The following is a 19,051-nucleotide window of genomic DNA, read 5'->3' on the forward strand; positions in this document are numbered from 1 at the left end:
GTATATACTTGCTTTAAGTTTGCTGATATTGGAAAATGTAGTTTATGTTTTTTAATTCATGGTAAATGTTGATATTTGAAGTTATTTATCAGTGGAGGTGATAAATATTATTTTAAAAATTTAGTTACAAAGATGTATACGTGTTATTAGAAGAGGGTTTCTTCCTGAATCAGCCTCTTCTCTCACCTCTCTCAATACTTACTTTCTGGGATTTCTTCTTTCTTCTGTGGCCCCAGCTTCTCAGCCATTTCTCCTCAACCTTTTTTTCTACATGTCCCATAAATTCTGGTACTCGTCTTGTACTCTCCCTAGGTGACCTTATGAGCTCCCATAACTTACATTTATATGTTCATGGTCCCAAATATGTGTCTTGAACCAAGATCATCTCTTTTGAATTAGGCCTATATATTCAACTGCTTATTGGATATTTTTACCCATTTCTCTCATAAGCATTAAACTCTCATATTCCTCTTGAGTCTGCCCTTATTTATTCCCAATTATAATGGTTAGTACCATAATTTGCCCAACTGCTAAAGCTAAAAAATTTCAACCTAGACTCGTCCCTCCTGCATACCTCCACAGCCAGCCAATCTTACAGTCCTGTGCGTTCCACGTCCTAGGTGGCCCTTGCATATATCTCCTTCTTTCCATTCCCACAGCCATCACTCTACTTCAGGTCACCTGGACGATTACAACTATCTCTTATTTTGTCTTTGTCTTAGTCTAGCACTCTTTCATTCATTCTCCACATTGCACTCCAGTTGACTTTTCTAAAAACAAAATCTGATGAAGTTGCTACCCTATATAAAATTTTTCATTGCTTATTATTATTCTTAAAATAAAGTCTAATTTACTAATGTGGTTTACTCAGCCATGTTTTCTTTGGTCCCTACTTACCTTTATACCCTATATCTCACTGTTTCTCTCATATTGGAGCATATATTAATTGTGACCCTATGTGCATGCTGCCTGCTCTGCCTAGAATAAATACTCTTTCTCTCCCCATTCCTAACTTACTTGGCCTCCAATTCTTATCTTACATAATACTCCCTGTTCTCCTGCTGTAGCCAAATCTGTATTACTATTTTTGCTGTGAACTCCCTCAATGTCTTACATTTCCCCTCAGAAATAATTGCCCATCTATTTGTCAAAACTGTCTTAAGTATAAGTTTCTCGACAGTAAAGACATGTCCATAGTCTATAAATTAGAATAACTTATCTGGCACATACCTGATTCTCAAAAGTATTTCCTTTTTATAATAAGAGAGGGTTATATAAATTGGTCTTCTGTATGACTATAAAATTCCATCACATGATTCTTTTTTTTTTTTTGCTTTAGTTTTTTAAGGCACCCGACTATTGACCTCTGAGTAGCTTTATGAATTGTTATCCTTAGTAGGGAAAATAAGAAGCCTAAATCCAGGCCAAGAGGAAGCCTTCCTGGAGACAGCGATTTTGGGGGGAGTCAGGAGGGGTGGTAATGCCAATTTGAATTTCAGTGACCTCCACTCTGAGTTATATAAGCTTTTCCCTTCATCATTGGGGAATTTTTCTGTGTAACAGGATTAAACCAAGTAAATATATCATTTCTGGGTCTTTGGATACCAGTTGTCTTTGGTTTTTGTAGTATTATTTTTTGTTACCTTGACATGATTGTTTTTATATGTCATATCTTTTTAAGTGATTTATGTCTTCCTACATGTTTCAGTGGAATATATAAAGAACAGATCTATTACCTTTTTAAAGCCCCAGTATATTATAAGTCTAATATTAATAAATATGTTCATTTCAGGATTATTTGTTTTATTCTTTTTAAATTATTTTAATAGGATCTCATCAGTGAAATCTTTATACCACCATAATAATGGAAATCTTTTTTATAAAGAGATTACAAGATGGAACTTGGTTATTTTCTTTGATTTATACCTTTGTTAATCCCCTACTGCTAGTAATCAGTTGCTAGTAATCCATATTGGTGGAGTTGATATTTTATATTTAGTCTTTAAAAAATTGTATTTTGTCATAAAGGGAGATAATGCTAAATTGTTGAGTATTTTATTTCTTACAGTCTACCCTGACATTTGCACAATCAGCCTTGTGGCAGTAAGTGATGCGAATAAACATGCTGATAGAATTGCTTTTTGGGATGATGTCTATGGCTTTAACATGTCCTGCATGAAGAAAGCAGTTATTCCAGAAGCTGTTGTGGAAGTTTTAGATCCAAAGACTCTTATTTCAGACCCTGATAGTATTAAGGTATGTGTTTTACCAATTATTTTCTTTAAAACAATATTGCCATTTTTTTTTCATTTATGAGTTCAGTATTTGAAATTAATATATTGATTTTACATGTGGGCTTTCAAAACAGTAATTACTCTTCCCATTTTAATCAGTCTAAAGTAACTTGAAGTCATAATATTTACCAGTTGACTATATCATCCTATTGAAATCACTTCTGTTTATATATTGAAGTTTCTTATAGTTAGGGATTGAATCTTTTACTTTGACTTAGTGCTGTATTGTCATTTCTGCTTCATTACTACCTCCTGGCCGTACTTTAGCTTCTCAGTGGTAGTCAGGTTATTCATTCATATCATATATTCCACACAATTTAGCTCTTCTCATTCAAATTTCTTCCAGCCTTTCAGATTAAGTAGTGACACTGAATGTGTCCATGAAGTCCATGAAATTAAAGCCCTGCTGTTTACATTTTTCAATTAATTTCTTTTGTTTGAATATCTTATTCTTCACTATAATCTAGTTTTGTTGTACATTTTGCTATGTCGGATTTGCATGAGTTTAATAATAACTTTACAGTGAAAAGTGATATTGCTTTTCTTAAAAACTCCTTAATTTGGTTCGGTTAGGTAAATAAATACAACTTGTTTAATGTTAGATTCAAAACATTGTCTCCTCTTTTTACTCACACTGTTACTTTCATAGTGTCAGTAAATTTTCTCTACAAAGTAGATATTCACTAAATGTTTATTAATTTTCTTAAATGGATAAATTCTTTAAAATTAGCATAGAATAAATATATAAAGTATCTCAACAAGAGCAAGCTGATTAAAATTGCATTTAGCTCTTAAGAAAAAATAATACAGCCTGGTTAGTAATTATAGGACTGTTCAGTGTTCTGGTACTGATAGTAGGGGATTTATTTGGAGTCTTTGGCTTGGGGTGGGAGTGTACAGTTATAGCCAACTCAGCCTTAAGGTGAGCAGAAAGAGGAGAGTTATGGTGGGTGAAAGGAGGCCTAATATCTCTAATGATATCTTTGCATAAATACCAAAAACTGCTGTGAATAAATAGTTGAAATAGAAATTTTAGGACTGAAAAATTAAGATGTTTAAAAAGTATACATACTCTTTTCCTCTCTTTTTTAAAAAAATGATGTATTTGTTCTATGTTCCTCAGTTCCCCAAATAAAAGGCAACCACATTATAACTTCCTTTAAAATTTCTCAAACTGTTTAGAATAGAGTAATGCCTCAAGCATGTAGCCATGAATTGTGTTCACTGTGTCATAATCAACTCATGGCAAGTCCAGTGTTGACAGTCTTTACAGTGTACTCTGTCTGGTCACACTGCTGTAGCTGATTGCATCTGCTTTTGTTAGTGAAATGGAGAAAGATTTGAACCAGGGCAGGTTGGGAATATAAGAATATTTGACCATTTTTTTAGTTGAATCTTTGCAGTTTTGCCTTTTTTGTTGGAATTGTTTTTTTGCTAATATCTAACAAACATATTCAAATGCAGTTATAAAATGAGTTCTAAAACACTTTGTCCTTTTCTTTAGTATGTTTTCAAATTGGTATTTCCTATAAAAATATTGACTGTCATCACACATAATTTATAGCAAATGTATACCACTATACATTTTTTGGTATACAAAATGATTTTAGTTGGAACACAGGAAAACATTTTTTATTTGAAAGTACTTTAGTGTGTCTTAGAAAAACTTTAGCACATCAGAGCCATAATATGATATATACTGTTCTTACAAGAAGTCTAAGTAAAAGACTTAGACTTTGACTTAGTGCTGTATTGTCATTTCTAACTATTCAAAGTCTAACTAAACGATAGAGTTTAGTAGCCCTTAAATTTAGAAACAATCCCCAGAATGGGGTGTGAATGATTAAAGCCTTCAAGACATTGGTTTGCAGCAAATTTTTTGCATACAAAAGAAATGTTTATCTGTATTTAGTTTGTTTTTACTATTTTTACTAAATTCTTACCTTTATTCTTTTTAAATGGGTAGCATATAGATTGCCACACAACATCTGTCTCAGATTTGGAGTTTTCTTCAGATTTTACCCTGAAAATCACAAAGACATCCTTGTGCACGGTAAGCTACTTCATTCTACTTTCATAAATTTCACTAGCAGTGAAGATGATTGGCAGGCTAATGAATTAATTACCAAGCTTGTGATAAATGAAAAAGACTATTGCCTTTGACAGTCTCTTGAACAGATCTATTTTAATAGGTCAGTAGACTTCAAAAAAGTTTAGTTCAGAGGAGAACATATTAGAAAACCATGTTTACATAATGAGTTTTCTTTATTGATTCTTCATTATTACCTATCATAATTAATTGAGAGGATTCAACTTTACGTTCATATTGTGCTATTCCTGATAACGCCTCATAATTGAGTTAGAAATAAGATATTATTAGGTATAGTATTTCATATTTATGTGTGAAAAATAAGGAAACTGATGATTTACCTTTCCTTTAAAAATCAACATTATGCAATACAAAAAGTATGGACTTAAGAAAAGTTGGATCCAGATCCACATTTGGTTCCGCCGCTCACTAGTTTGTTACTTTGTTCAAGTTACCAAGGTAATCTGTACCACAAAATAATCAACTGCTTTAAGAAAAATGGTAGTAATTCTTTCTATCTTGAAGACTGGTTACAGAGATTAACGAGATAATGTATATGAAAGCACCTACAGTATAGCCAGAAATGTTAGATTATTAAAATATATTTTTTATTTCTCAAATAATTTCTAAATCTATATTAATGCTAGATAATTGCCTTTACCAGGAGATTCTGTGTTTTGATATTAGTAATCTGTAAGGGTTAAAAAAGACCTCTTGGTTAATGACAATTGACCATTCTATAAAGGAATTTTTATATAGAAATTAGTTGTCATATCATTTTTGTTAAACACCATTATTTCAGGTCTACTTTCTGTGACCTTTGCAAATATAAAACTGTAATGAAGAGCTCAAAAACTGTTTGTTTTTAGTTGTGCATATTTTTAAAATTTATATAGACAGATGAGTTTATTGAGTTTCATTGAAATGTTTTTTTTTTTTTGGATATCAGTCAGGGTTCTTAATTTCAGACAGCTTAGTTTTTAAATCAGCTCGTTTAAGCTAAAAGAGTTTTTCTAAAGATAATAAGATAATTTCCAGACACCTTGGGAGAGCTAAAGGAAGGGGCTATGATTCGAATTTCTATAAACAACTCCTAGAATCACACCTTAGAACTGACCTGCTACAAAGCCACCTCTGCTGTAAGGAAAAAGCTGCCTCTACCTCTGCAGGCCCTGTAAACCCTAATGCCATTGACCTACTCAGAAAGTGGTAGTCACCACTGACAACCCCTTGACTATCATCCTGTTCCTATCCCCCCACCCAGCTTATACTGTTCATTTCTTCATTACACATCTTTAAGTAGCACATCTGCTTTGCTGAATCTAGGTTATTTGTACCCTAGTTATCAAAGAGTCTTGGAAAGTAGTTTTAACTACAGTAGTTTTATGCTGTAGAAAGTTTTGTAATACATATGTAGAATTATTTTCTATTTACTATTATTTGGGATAGAGTACAATAAATTCTTTTGTAAAAAAAAATGTATTTATCCTTTAATTCTGTATATTTGAGTAGAAATAGAAAGAAACCAAAAAAAAAAAATGCTAAAGTTTCTTTAATCCAAAGCTTGTAATCAAAATTTTTGTATCGAATAATGATGTATCAAATAGGTACTTGCTGCATTTGTCCTTGTACAGAGTTCCATAAAAAATGGAAAAAAAAATGAACTACAAATAAGCTGTTATATCTATAAAGAACCTTTTAGTTTTACATTTTATTCCAACTTGTCTGAATGATTTCAATATGAAACTCTTGAAATGAGGCTGGCCTGGGGTTTAGGAGGAAGGTGACCTGAGGTTGGAATGGACTTTTACATGTCTGATTAATGCTGAAAACAGTTCTATAATTCACCTGAGAGGAATGTATAGTTTTGAACCATATTTATTGTTTGCATGCCAGGTGTGGAAGGTACAAATTTTAGTACCTAACATTTGTTGTTAACTTTTTTGAGGTTATTCTGTCAAATAATTGGTCAATATAAATTGTCTTCTCATAATGATAATATCTAACAGTCATTGAACCCTTGACTGTCAGGCAATGTGCTCATCACTTTAAAATCATTATTTCATTTAGTCCTCATAATAACCATTTGAAGTGAGTATTAATATTCCTTATTTTATGAGTGAAGAAAAAAATAAATCACTATAATATTCCAGGTCTGAAAGAAACGAAGTTGCATGTTATATTTGAAACGGATTTGAAAATTTTTATTCTTGGCCAGTAGTCTCTCAGTTATTGGGAAAGAGAGGGAAAGAAAATGTATATGACCAAAATGTGCTATTCCTCAGAGATAGGACTCACAGATTTCCATGATAAAATAAGTCACATATCACATCCTCTTTGCAATAGAGAAGTAGAGCTTTGAAAGTTTTTTTCTTTATGCTTTCAGAGTAAACTTATCGTTGTTTGGTTAAGCATCTACATTTTTTAAGAAATTTCCCAGAATGCTTACTCCAATGTGAGCCTGAGATAAGATTATGTTGCCTAGTGCTTTTAGTGTGTTTTTATTATTTGCCAGTCCTAACTATCCTCTCATGTTTACTCCAACTATTTTGCTCTTGGCGGTGATGCCAGCTCCTTACATGCTTTCCTTACCAACTGTCTGGAGCTAGTTATTATGCAAGACTGGTCTCTAAGGCTACTGTTGAGTAGTTTATTCAATGGTTACTTGGAAATAATTCATAACAAAGGTATTAAAAAGTATGAGTGCCTAGTTGGAACTTCATGTCACCTTTATATAGTCAGAAGAATTAGCGAAAATACTAAAAATAAAGAGTGCCTAGGAGAGACAGGAAGAGGTGTGGCTTTTTTAGATAGAATAAAGAATGAAGTATTCAGTTTTGTGTTGATAAGTACAAACTTTCAAATATATGAAATATCTTTTTCTCTTATGCTTGAAACTTGAATGCATAGCTAAAAAATAAGATGGATGATTTCTCTGAGTAGTTAAGCCCATTTTCAGTATATGTATAACGATTTATTTCTTAATGAAATTCTAAATTTGTGGCCTGATTAAAATATTAGAGGAAATTGGATTTTAAAAAGTAACAGGATGCTAAGAACACTCTTTTTGCATTTAATTTCAATAGCATGTGTGCTATAGACTGATAGTGTTTTTAGATGGCTTTCTCAAGTTTGTTAGAACCTTTAATGGAAAAACATCTTTTCTTTGCACTCTACACCCACCAAAGAAGAAATTTGAAAGCATTTTTAGTTTAAGGTTGTACATTAACATACATTATTTTATGGTTTGGGGAATTTAACATGATGTGATATTTAAATGTAAATGTCTTTTAAGTCTTGGTTGTCTGTGTAACTGCTTGAAGGATAATTTTCCAATGAATATTAGTAACACATACATAACAATTTTCTGAGCAATTTTTATTGTTATATGTTATTGACTGACACTTTAGGTCATATCCCCTTTGCTTTTAGGATGAAGTATGAAGATTTAGTTAGCAACTGACTATTCATCTCTCCTGTCAGCCTGCCTAATCTTGAAGTAAATGAACAATAAAGTCTATTATTTTTATGGAAATTTTATAGCTGTTCAAAATCAAATATTTTAAGGCCATACAATTTAGAGCTAATATGTTTTGTGAGTTTTAGTTATTTTTAATGTCATTTATGTAATTGTGTAGTGTTCTCTTTATGTTTCAGCATCATTTTTATTGGCATTTGTCTAAGCTTCTTAAGAATATAGATAAACACCCTTTTGTATATTGTGAGGTATACATTCATACTTCCTTTTATAGAACAAATGAGTTGTTCACCTTAAAAATGAAAATATTTACAATGGTTTTTATCAGATTACATGCTCACATACATAAATGTTATCTTTGACATGTAAAGGTTTTTGTTCGATACATCATCTCTTAAAGCAATCATTTTTATGTCTTAATTTCAGCATTAGATTTTCTTTTATTCTACTATTAACATGCACTGGAATAATATTGTTTATATAAACTTCCATTAATATGTTTTTAAACCTTATTTAACAAGAAACATTATTTTTTGTAGGGATTTTACTTTTACTACAGTTGTTAGATTAAAAATGAACCAATGGAGTAAATAAAAAAAAGCAGAATTTTTTTTACATTGTTTCGCAAAAACATTTTTAAAATTTATTTTTCAATTACAGTTGAGATATAATATATTAGTTTCAGGTGTACAACATAGTAATTAGACATTTATATAGTTTACAAACAGCAGACTTGTTTATATTTGTATTTAAAAACCTCTTAAAGTCTTAGATTTTATTAAAGTACATAAATATGAGTACAGTGGTATTCGAGGGTTATTTAATTTTTATCATAACTTAAAATCTTTATATTTTATAATATATTTATAATATATTTTATAATATAAATATAAATTTATAGTAACAGATATTTTAGTTTGTTAAACAAATATTAAATATTGATTATGTGCCAAGTACTTGTCTGAAATCTGTGGACACAAAAGAAAGGGGAGGGGAAAGGGGAAAAGAAAGAAAGAAAAGGAAAGGGAAAGGAAAACCAATTATCTGTTTTGAAAAGGTACTTATGTGACAGGAGGCAGATGCTAAGAACATTTCAGTATGTATATAGATATGGCGATCTGGGACTGGGAGCACAAAAGAGTGGTATTTTCTGGAGGAAGAATTACAGTTGGTCATTAAATTTTATAGCTAATATTCTATGAGAAAGATAAAAACTTTTCCCCTCTCCCACCACAAAAAAAAATATTTTATTTTAAATTAAGGAGCCTATTCTTAATATAAAGGAAATTGAAGGAAAAGGTAGTCATTTCATAAGTATATTTTTGCATAATTTCTCTTCACCAAGTTTTTAATTCACTGTTCTTCATCTGTATTCTTTCTGCTGTTATAATATCCAAAAATATTTTATTTTAAATATTTTATTCTTGTCTACAGCCGTGCCACTCTGAACAAGCCCAATCTCGTCTAATCTAGGAAGCTAAGCAGGGTCAGGCCTGGTTAGTACTTGGATGGGAGACCACCTGGGAAGACCAGGTGCTGTAGGTTTAAAAAATAAAATTAAAAGAAATAAGGGATTGTAAGCTGACAAGATCCTTGCAACCCGTGAGGTCAACCAAGTGTTGCCTCGCCTAAAAATAAATAAATAAATGATTAATAAAAATGTTAAATATTTTTTTCCAGAATTTTTTTTTTCAGTTTTTGACATTTTTCATCTTTTTAAGCAATTTGGTCAATCTTTCTATATAAATGTCTTAACATTATTTATAATTATTCTTTTAAGGTCTGTTTGCAAATTCCCTGAATCATCCTGTGAATCTACTTCTATTGCCTTTTTTTTAAATTTTTGATTTATTGGTCATATTTTTTGTTTCATCTCATATTTCATAATTTTATATTTTATGCTAGACATTGTATAAAAGAATAGTACAGACTAAAATGGGTAATATTTTCCCCTAGAAGGGCCTTGACTTGTCTGGTAGCTAGGATGAGGGACTAATACGTTCATCATTTAATCTTGAGTTGAGTTTGGTCAGGGCTTTGTACCACTGCAGTTAGCAGTTAGTTTCCAATGTCTCGAGCACAAGATCAGCCCCCACCCTCTTGCCAACTTCTAGGAAGACCATCAAACTAAAGCTAAGTTTAGGGAGGAAGACATAGTCAGGATTTTATATGTTTGGGAAATCTGATTTTTAGGTCTCTCAATGCAGAGCAAAGGGTTAAAGGGGAGAGGATCTGAATTTGGCATGGCTCATTTTCTAGTTGAGAACTGGTAGACAAAGTAAGGGCTGAGTTTCAAAGTGAATTTTGAAGAATAAACACTCTAGCTGAGTCATGTTCTTGAAAAGATGGCATTTATTCTCAGAAGATGGTATTTAGAGTTGTTTAAAAGTTAGGAAAAGTAAATAAAAATAAACAAAAGTTAATGAACCAGAAATAAATTGTATGTTTTTTTCTTTTCTTTTCTTTTCTTTCTTTCTTTCTTTCTTTCTTTCTTTCTTTCTTTCTTTCTTTCTTTCTTTCTTTCTTTCTTTCTTTCTCTCTCTCTCTCTCTCTCTCTCTTCTCTCTCTCTCTCTCTCTCTCTCTCTCTCTCTTTTGATGATACTTGGTAAATAGTAGAAAGATAATAGGCACAGATATTTAGCTTCAGATGGAATCAAAACAAGTCTTTGTGTTATGGTTTTCTAAGATTAATCCACATGTTATTAATAGAAACATTTAAATGTTTATAATTCAAACTTTAGTGATTCCTTACTCATAGTACTCTTTGTTTTCATTTTACTTTTTAAATAAGCTTTAAATTTTTCTAATGGCATAAGAAAAAAATTCAGATGAGCCCATTTCTTTGCAATAGTGTTCTTTAAATCTTTCAAGGCTTTTGGAAAGTCTTTGACAGTAAAAACCTACTAATTCCAAACTCATTCCTAGATATTTAATCAATTCCTTGTACTTTTGGGTGTAAATTGACCTTATTTTGACCTTGCAAAGCTAATCAGCTAAAGAAACTAATTATTAAAACACATCTGTGCTGCTTAGAATTAGTAAGACTTGTCTCGAACTTGCATCATAGATTTTAGGGGGACATCTGGTATATATTTTAATAGGCTTCATTAAGTAAATGTTATGTCTTTGGTTGGGGAAGAGCATTTCTATTTGTTATTCTACTTCTACAGTCAGTTTTAGGTTTCTCTTTTTATAAATGACCACATGATCGAGGGCATGCCTGAACTTTCTACTTTTTTTCTGAAACCCGAACTTTTGTAGTTAGGCTTAGATGGTAGTAGAATACTTAAATCTCTTAATTTATTCCCGGTAATTGTGTTTTGATTAGTAATATGTGCTATAAGCTACAAGGCATTAGGAATGTAGCAACAAGCCAAACAGACAGTTCTGTTCATGAGGAATTAATGGGGAAACAGCAAAATGCATCTTATGAATATTAGATAAACCAAAGAATTATTGAGAATTTGATTGTATGTGATAGAAGCATAATAGTTATATAAGAAAATGTCCATACTTTTTAGAGATGTAAACTGAAGTATGTAGAAGAGAAATGACATGATGTCAGGCATTTGCTTCAAAATAGTTCAACAAAAATGGGGGATGGGGCAGGGGGCAGAGAGAGTATAGATGAAGTAAATGTGGCAGATACTGATAACTGTTAACTACGGGTGACAGGTACTCAGAGGTTCTCTAATTGTATATATATATATATATATTTGAAATTTTTCATAGTTGGATATTTTTAAATAATCATACCAGTGACTAGCATTTAAGAAATGCACATGAGACAGAGGTACGGCACTGAGATAAGTTGTTTCTATACAACTCAGCTACCTGCTATAGCTACCAAAGCTGAACACATGCAGACCCTGTGGCTTAACCATCTTGTGCTTTAAACAACAGAAATGTGTCCATATGTTCACTAAAAGACATGTACAAGAATGTCCATTGCAGCATTCTTCGTTATAGCCCCAAACTGGAAACAAGCCAAACATTCATTGGTAGTTGAATGGACAAGTAAATATGGTATATTTATAGAGTAGTGTACATCAATGAAAAAAAGTGATTTTCACTACATCCTACAACACGAATGATTTTCATGAATAGAATGTTCATTTAAAAAGGCAAAAAGGACACATACGGAAAAGTTTCAGTATTTAAAATTTTAAAATAAGCTAAACTAATGTATGGTGATAAATATCAGGACAGTGCTATTTTGTGGGACTTAATAATTGGAAGGGAGATAATAAAGGCTCTAGGGTCTTGGGAGGGATCTGAATCTTGATTTGGAACTTTGTAAAAGTTCACTAAAATATAACCCAATGATTTGCTTGCTTTTATATACGTGTTGCATATTTTATACTGGTATACTTCAATAAAAATTTTAAAAAATATATAGCTATTCACATTGGCTAAAAGAAATATCTCTATTTTTTGCATATATGCGATATTTCAATTAAAATGTTCATCAAAACAAACCAAGAAAAAGAACATCTAGTTGTCAGAAGCTTGATGAATAAAAAGAACTGAAAGAAGTCCAGCATGGCTAGAACAAGTAGACCATAGTATTTAAGAAACGTGGAGAGCTGTCCAGATCATTTAACGCTTTGTACTATTTGGTCTTTTGCTTAGACCATGGCTGGAGTATGGAGAACAAATGGGAGACCTGAGTGGATATGAGAAGCCAGTGGGTAGGCTGTTATAAAACCTCAGGCAAGAAATAACAGTGACTCACACAGAGGTAGTTTTAGTGAAGGTGGAGAAAAGTGGACATATTTAAGACCTACCTAGAAGGTAAAATTGATAGGACTTGAGGATGGTTTAGGTAAGGGGATGAGGGAAAGAGGTAACAGTAGTGATTCCAATATGTTAAATTCGAAATGCCTTTGAGGTAGGCAGATAGTGATATCCAGTAGGGAATTGGAATGCTCTTCTGTGGCCTGTCTCGTCAAGTTAAACTTGTGATATATTTGGTCCAGATATGATATATGAGAGTAGAATCAAAGAATGTTTCGTAGGAGGATGTTTTTTAAAATATCTCCCAAATAAACTGATGCTGTTTAACAATACATTTTAGGTGCTGCTTCTTGAGGTTAATGGACTCTAAAAGCTTTTTATTAAAAAGCAAATCCAGTGGAGTAGCATTATGTGTAAATATAATTTAATCTAAATTAACTATTTAATAAAAAAAGAAAAGGAGTTTGTGAGAGAAATAATGTTCTAAATAGTGCAGATGATTCTACCCTCCATTTTAATTAGTAAACATGTGCCCTATAATTAGCATGAAGTAAAAAACACATTTGTCATTTCTTCAGATATTATCAGCTGCCAAGTATTTCTCTAGTATGAGCATCTTGCTGGACTGCATGTAATTGTTGTCTCTAAAAGTATTTATTTTTAATAAAACATGACACTCTGTTACCTTTTTTTTTTTTTCCAGGCAAGGCAACTCTTGGTTGACCTCACAGTTTGCAAGAACCTTGTCAGCTTACAGTCCCTTATTTTTTAATTTTTTTTTTTTATGCCTACAGCCCCTGGTCTTCCTAGGTGGTCTCTCATCTAAGTACTAACCACGCCCAACCCTGCTTAGCTTCCGAGATCAGACATCGGGCTTGTTCAGGGTGGCATGGCCGTAGACCCTGGACCGTGACTCCACTGGGGTGCGAACCCAGGATCTTCTGCGTGTAAAGCAGACATGCTAACCACTGCACTAGGGAACCACATCCTGTATTAAACTATTATTTAAACCTACCCAGAAAGAATCCAAGAGTCCACAAATTAAGAAACCTTGAAGTTGAGTAAAATGACTTGTCCTTAGAGTGGATGGAAATCCCTGTGCTTGATCCTCTTTTGAAAGTCATGCTGTAATTAAGGCCTCTGAATCTGTGTTTTTAAAAATTCATTAATGTTGATTCTGAAGCCTATAATTGAGGTATTTTATAAAAGGACTTAAACATAAAATTGTCCTAAAATACAATTTGAGTGGAATGTTGAAATTCGTAAGCTACTTTATAATCATAATTTACTTCTAGATAGGTTATGCTTGAAATCAGAAACACCAAGGGTCAGAATAAATTTATGAGAGAAATAATCACACCCAAGCAGGACTGAGATACTTATCTGAAGCACAGCAATAAGCATAAAAATTGTTTATTTACAATCTAATTAATAAGAGTGGATTCTTGATTAGAGATATCAGGGGAGTTCTCCTTAGACTTATCTCAGAGGCTGCCAATAAGAATTATTAGGTTGTGATAATAAATGAGTTTGACCAGGTGTTTTCCTCTTTGATTCAGGCAGTTTCCCCTGGTCTAATGACATATAAGGAAGTAATCTTCCCAGTTCAGATTCCTTTTGACTTATGCTTAGAGTAGATGCCATCATAAATACTGACATTCAGATCTCCTAAAAATCCTAAAGCGCCTAATGTTTTCAGACCTTCGTGAATACTGGTATATATTCACATGAAGATGAGTCCTAATGGGAAGAGGAGTCAGAAACTGGAAAAATAAATTTTTGTTCTGTAGGCCAGATGGCTCAGAACTTGGTGTTTACTAAAATCAGCTCCTCTTTCTCTTTTCTTGAAAACTGAAGGAACAAAGGACCAATCTTGAAATAGAATGTCGTTTTCTGAAAATGATTAAAATCAGAGGAAAGTTTAAACAGTGATAATGTAGCACTGTGGTTAAAAGCGTCAACTTTAGATCCAATGGGTCAAGTTTACCAGTATGAATTTAGAAGTATTTAATTTCTCCAAACTTCAAATTTTTTATCTGAGAAGTGAAAATAATAATACCAATACCTACATCCTACATATTAGTTTAAGTATTAAATGAGATAATATATAAAAGCATTTACCACTATGCCTAGCACATTAGAAAATATTCATAAGATGATCCAATTAATATTACCATTCACTTCTTTATCTTGCTGCATTTTTATAGAAAGTATTGTTTGTTTTATTTTTAACTTATCCATTTGGTTATGGGGATTTAGGATTGTGTGATTTCATAGATTTACTTATTCCACCAGGATCGAATAAGCATAACTTATTTGACTGTAAGTAACACCTCAGAGACCAGTTTCTTTATAGGCAAAGGTGTGCAATGAAAACTCTTTGATGCCCGAACAGCTAATGTAGTAGAGAAACGAAACCTTTTTTCAAAATGCCATATTCATGTAAATTAGTTCCTCCTCAAAGCAAAATCACTCTTTCTGCCTGCAGTTTTGCAGTCACGTTTTTAATTTCTTGGTCACTAAGACAATGATGTAACTATTACAGAATGCCCTTTTCTTTAACAAATGATGTGTCCTGCTTGTCCCCAAAGGCTACATCATAGTGGTCAATCTGATTTTTCTTATTCTTACATTTAGCATTCAACCCCATGAGTATGGGATGAGTTAGACTGAGTTCCAGGGCCCTAGAGATGTAAATCATTGCCTCACTCAGCAGTGTGCAGAGATTACCAATAAAAACAAACAGAAAACCCTGAAATTACAAATATAAAGCCATAACTTATAGCTAGCATAATTACATTTTTTGAAAAAATCACAGCCTCTAAAATGCAGCTTCTAGACAAACATAAATGAGTACTACCAGATTTTAGTTCTTACCCCAGGTGTAAGGTACTGTTTAGAAGGGCTCGGGTGGGGAGATAGTAGCCATCTTTTTACCTCACTTTTCAAAAGAGATAAAAAAAATCCTATTCATCTCCAGAAAGTAAAGTTTATCACATCTTCTACCCGCCCCCCTTTTCCTTCCTGTTAGAGTTTCTTTGAATTTTCCTCTCTTAATTTATACTTCTAAAGACTTATAAAAGCAAGTAGCAGTTGGTGGAGCTTGATCACCTTACCATAAAAAGGAATTTTTAAAAAAATTATTTATTTGAATTAGCTTCAAGTATACAGTACATTGGTTAGACATCTATATAGTTCATAAAATGATCCCCCCAGTTGCTCTCTCCCTCCACTGGCCCTCCACCTAGCCATCTTATTAATGCTAACTGCATTCCCTCTGCCATGCTCCCCATCCCCATGACCAACTACCAACTACTAATTTGTACTTCCTTAACCTTTTACCCCATTCTCCCAATCCCCCAACCCCCCTCCCCTCTGTCTATCACCAAATTGTCCACTATATTTATGAGTCCGTTTTTGATTAGTTTGCTCTTTTTGTTCCTTGGATTCTGCATGTAAGTGAAATCATATGGTATTTATCTTTCTCTGTCTGACTTATTTCACTCAGCATAATAACCTCTAGGTCTATCCATGTCATTGCAAATGGTAGGATTTAAATTTTTAATGGCTGAGTAATATTCCATTGTATATATGAACCATAATTTCTTTATCCAATCATCTGTTGATGGGCACTTAGGTTGCTTGTATATCTTAGTTATTATAAATTTTGCTGCCATGAATATTGGAGTGCATAGATCTTTACGAATTATTGTTTTTGTTTTCTTTGGATAAATACTCAGAAGTGCAATTGCTAGGTCAAAAGGTATATCCATTTTTAATTTTTGAGAAACCTCCATACTGTTTTCTATTGTGGCTGTACCAATTTGCAATCCCACCAACAAAGTATGAGGGTTCCCTTTTCTCCGCATCCTTGCCAACACTTGTTTTTTGATTTATTGATAATAGCCATTCTGACAGGTGTGAAGTGACCCCTCATTGTGGTTTTAACTTGTATTTCTCTGGTGGTTAGCAACCTTAAGTATCTTTTCATATATCTATTAGCCATCTGTATTTTCTCTGTAGACAAGTATCTGTTCAGGTATTCTGCCCATTTTTTAATTGGATTGTTTGGTTTTTTACCGTTGAGTTGTATAAGTTCTTTCGTATAATATTTTGGATATTAATCCCTTATCAGAAGTTTCATTAGCGAATATCTTCTCCCATTCAGTCGGTTGTCTTTTTGTTTTGTTGATGGTTTCCTATGCTGTACAAAAACTTTTGAGTTTGATGTATTTGTTTTTCTTGTGTTTCCCTTGTCCGAGGAGATGTATCTGAAAAGAAATTATTGTTAGTAATGTCAGGTAGTTTACTGCCTATGTTTTCTTCTAGAAGTTTTATGATTTCGTGTCTTACATTTAAGTCTTTAATCCATTTTGAGTCTATTCTTGTATACGGTGTAAGGAGATGGTCCAGCTTCTTTTTTTGCATATATCTGTACAATTTTCCCAGCACCATTTTTTGAAGAGACTGTCTTTACCCCATTGTATATTCTTACCTCCTTTGTCATATATTAAGTGAGCATATAGGCATGGATTTATTTCTGGGGTCTCTATTCTGTTCCATTGATCAGTGTATCTTTTGTTACGCCGGTAACATGCTGTTTTGATTACTGTAGCTTTGTAATATAGTTCGATATCGAGTAGTGTGATACCTTCAACTTTGTTCTTTCTCAAGATTGCTATGGCTGTTCAAGGTTAGGAATTTTAATGGTGTTCAGTTTTAAACTTCTGCAGCAGTCAAAAAATTAATTCCTTTTTGGTTCTGTCTTGACTTTTAAATTTGGTAAATCTGCTATTTCTTAAAAACATAATGTTTACTTATCATCCATAGTACTTTCTGCCTTTTAAGTAACTAGGAATGGGCCAATAGAGCCCTTATGCGGGTAGTTTTTAGGAACTTCGGAAAACAGCATGAAAAATGGAATATAAGGAAACAGTAAGTGTTGCTGCCAGGTAGTGAGAAACATGATGTGTCAGGAAGCAGGAAGAGATAGAAATCTCGGGAAGCCATGGGCTGCAAGAAGTTTTAAGTGTCAAGCACAGGAAAAAAAAAAATACTTTTTGGGATGACTTTTTATTCAAACAACATGAGTACTAGTCCTATGTATTAGCTTCCATATTGGGCACTGTGAATACAAAGAATGTAGTCTCTGACCCCAGAGACCTCATTTAGTACGAGAGGCTATATAAATAGATAATTGTAATATGGTGCTCTATACTAGAATTTAATAGTAGAAGCATATAAAAGATACCCTTGGCCTGACACCCTCTTACTCTTCCTTTATAATTCTTTTCATATTTAAGGATTTACCTTAGGCGTGGCTTCTTCCCGAAAGCCTTCCTAATATCACATGTACCAAGTTATTGGGGAGTCATTAATTGTTGTTGGTACAGACATCAGGGCATATTTCTCTAAAGTAGTTGACATCTAATATCAGTTTTGAATGAAAAAAATAGGGCATTATAATATAAGTAAAGCATCATGATTTTCTTTTGCACATATTATATCACTTCATCATTCATTTATTTGTTCATTCAGTTAACAAAACTTTCCTGTAGTCTCTGACTATTCCAGGTTATTTCATGCCTTTGTAACTAAGTAGTTGTTTTCACTGTTTAGGTAGAATGCTCAGGCATTATGCTTGGAGGTGAACACAGATATGGTGAGATTGCCCTTTAGAATCTATATAAGGGTCTACAATTGAACAAAAGAAATGGAACAAAAAGAATTATGAATACAGTATTATTACAGGGAATGCAGGAACATCTAATGGATGTATTAGAATCTACTCTGCGATATTAAGGAAGGCTGCCCAGAAGAAGTAGCATTTAAACTGAGACATAACAAGTGAGAAGGAACTGGTTTAAAGAATAGAGGAAAGTGTAATAGGCAGGGGGCCTAAAGGAGGGGTGGGGGGAAACAGTGCACTAAAGAATCTGGCTTCTGTAGTGGTGGACTACATAAAATATAATGACCCTTTTGCTGAGAACAGCTGTAAGAGCTAAAAATATATAAAATACTGTCTATTTGAAGGTAGTCAAGATTCAGAGAAGAAGGAAATCCAAAGAATGAGACTGACATTAGGGACTGCTTTTGCCCTATAGGCATTTACCAATTCAGAGGAAGTAGCTAAAAGACTTTTACAGCCCTTTTGATAGCATCAGGTGGATAGGAATATAAAAAATGGGACCCTTATTTTCCAATGCTATCATTGAGACCCTGAAAGACTGCACCTAAGAATAGGGTAAAGTCCAGGTAAATGAGCCCTTGCATGGACTGTAGCCCAGCTTTAAATTATCTGGGTGGTCCAGAAAATAGTTTTCAGCTTTAAGCCTGAAGCTCTACCAAACCCAATTATTAGATTAAGATGATCTGGGGTTTTGTTAGCTCCCCCAGGTTCCCTGCAGAAACAAAAATTCTTTCTAGAAGATTATTGTTATAGGTCTGAAATT

The 19,051-nt window shown here is 32.9% G+C and overlaps 1 protein-coding gene and 2 pseudogenes across 1 annotated transcript in view; 2 read left to right on the forward strand and 1 right to left on the reverse strand.

Annotated features, from left to right (window-relative positions):
- PRMT3 (protein arginine methyltransferase 3) overlaps positions 1-19,051 on the forward strand; it is a 104,101-nt gene that overhangs the window by 61,441 nt on the left and 23,609 nt on the right. The window contains exons 12-13 of the mRNA XM_016138471.2: positions 2,069-2,256; positions 4,261-4,347. Coding sequence (XP_015993957.1) covers positions 2,069-2,256; positions 4,261-4,347 — 275 coding nt within the window. The remainder of the gene's footprint in view (positions 1-2,068; positions 2,257-4,260; positions 4,348-19,051) is intronic.
- Positions 9,288-9,406, forward strand: LOC118603501 (annotated as a pseudogene).
- On the reverse strand, positions 13,385-13,500 carry LOC118603045 (annotated as a pseudogene).

The sequence above is a fragment of the Rousettus aegyptiacus genome, unplaced genomic scaffold (genome assembly GCF_014176215.1).
Source record: "Rousettus aegyptiacus isolate mRouAeg1 unplaced genomic scaffold, mRouAeg1.p scaffold_m13_p_5, whole genome shotgun sequence".
Classification (NCBI taxonomy): domain Eukaryota; kingdom Metazoa; phylum Chordata; class Mammalia; order Chiroptera; family Pteropodidae; genus Rousettus; species Rousettus aegyptiacus.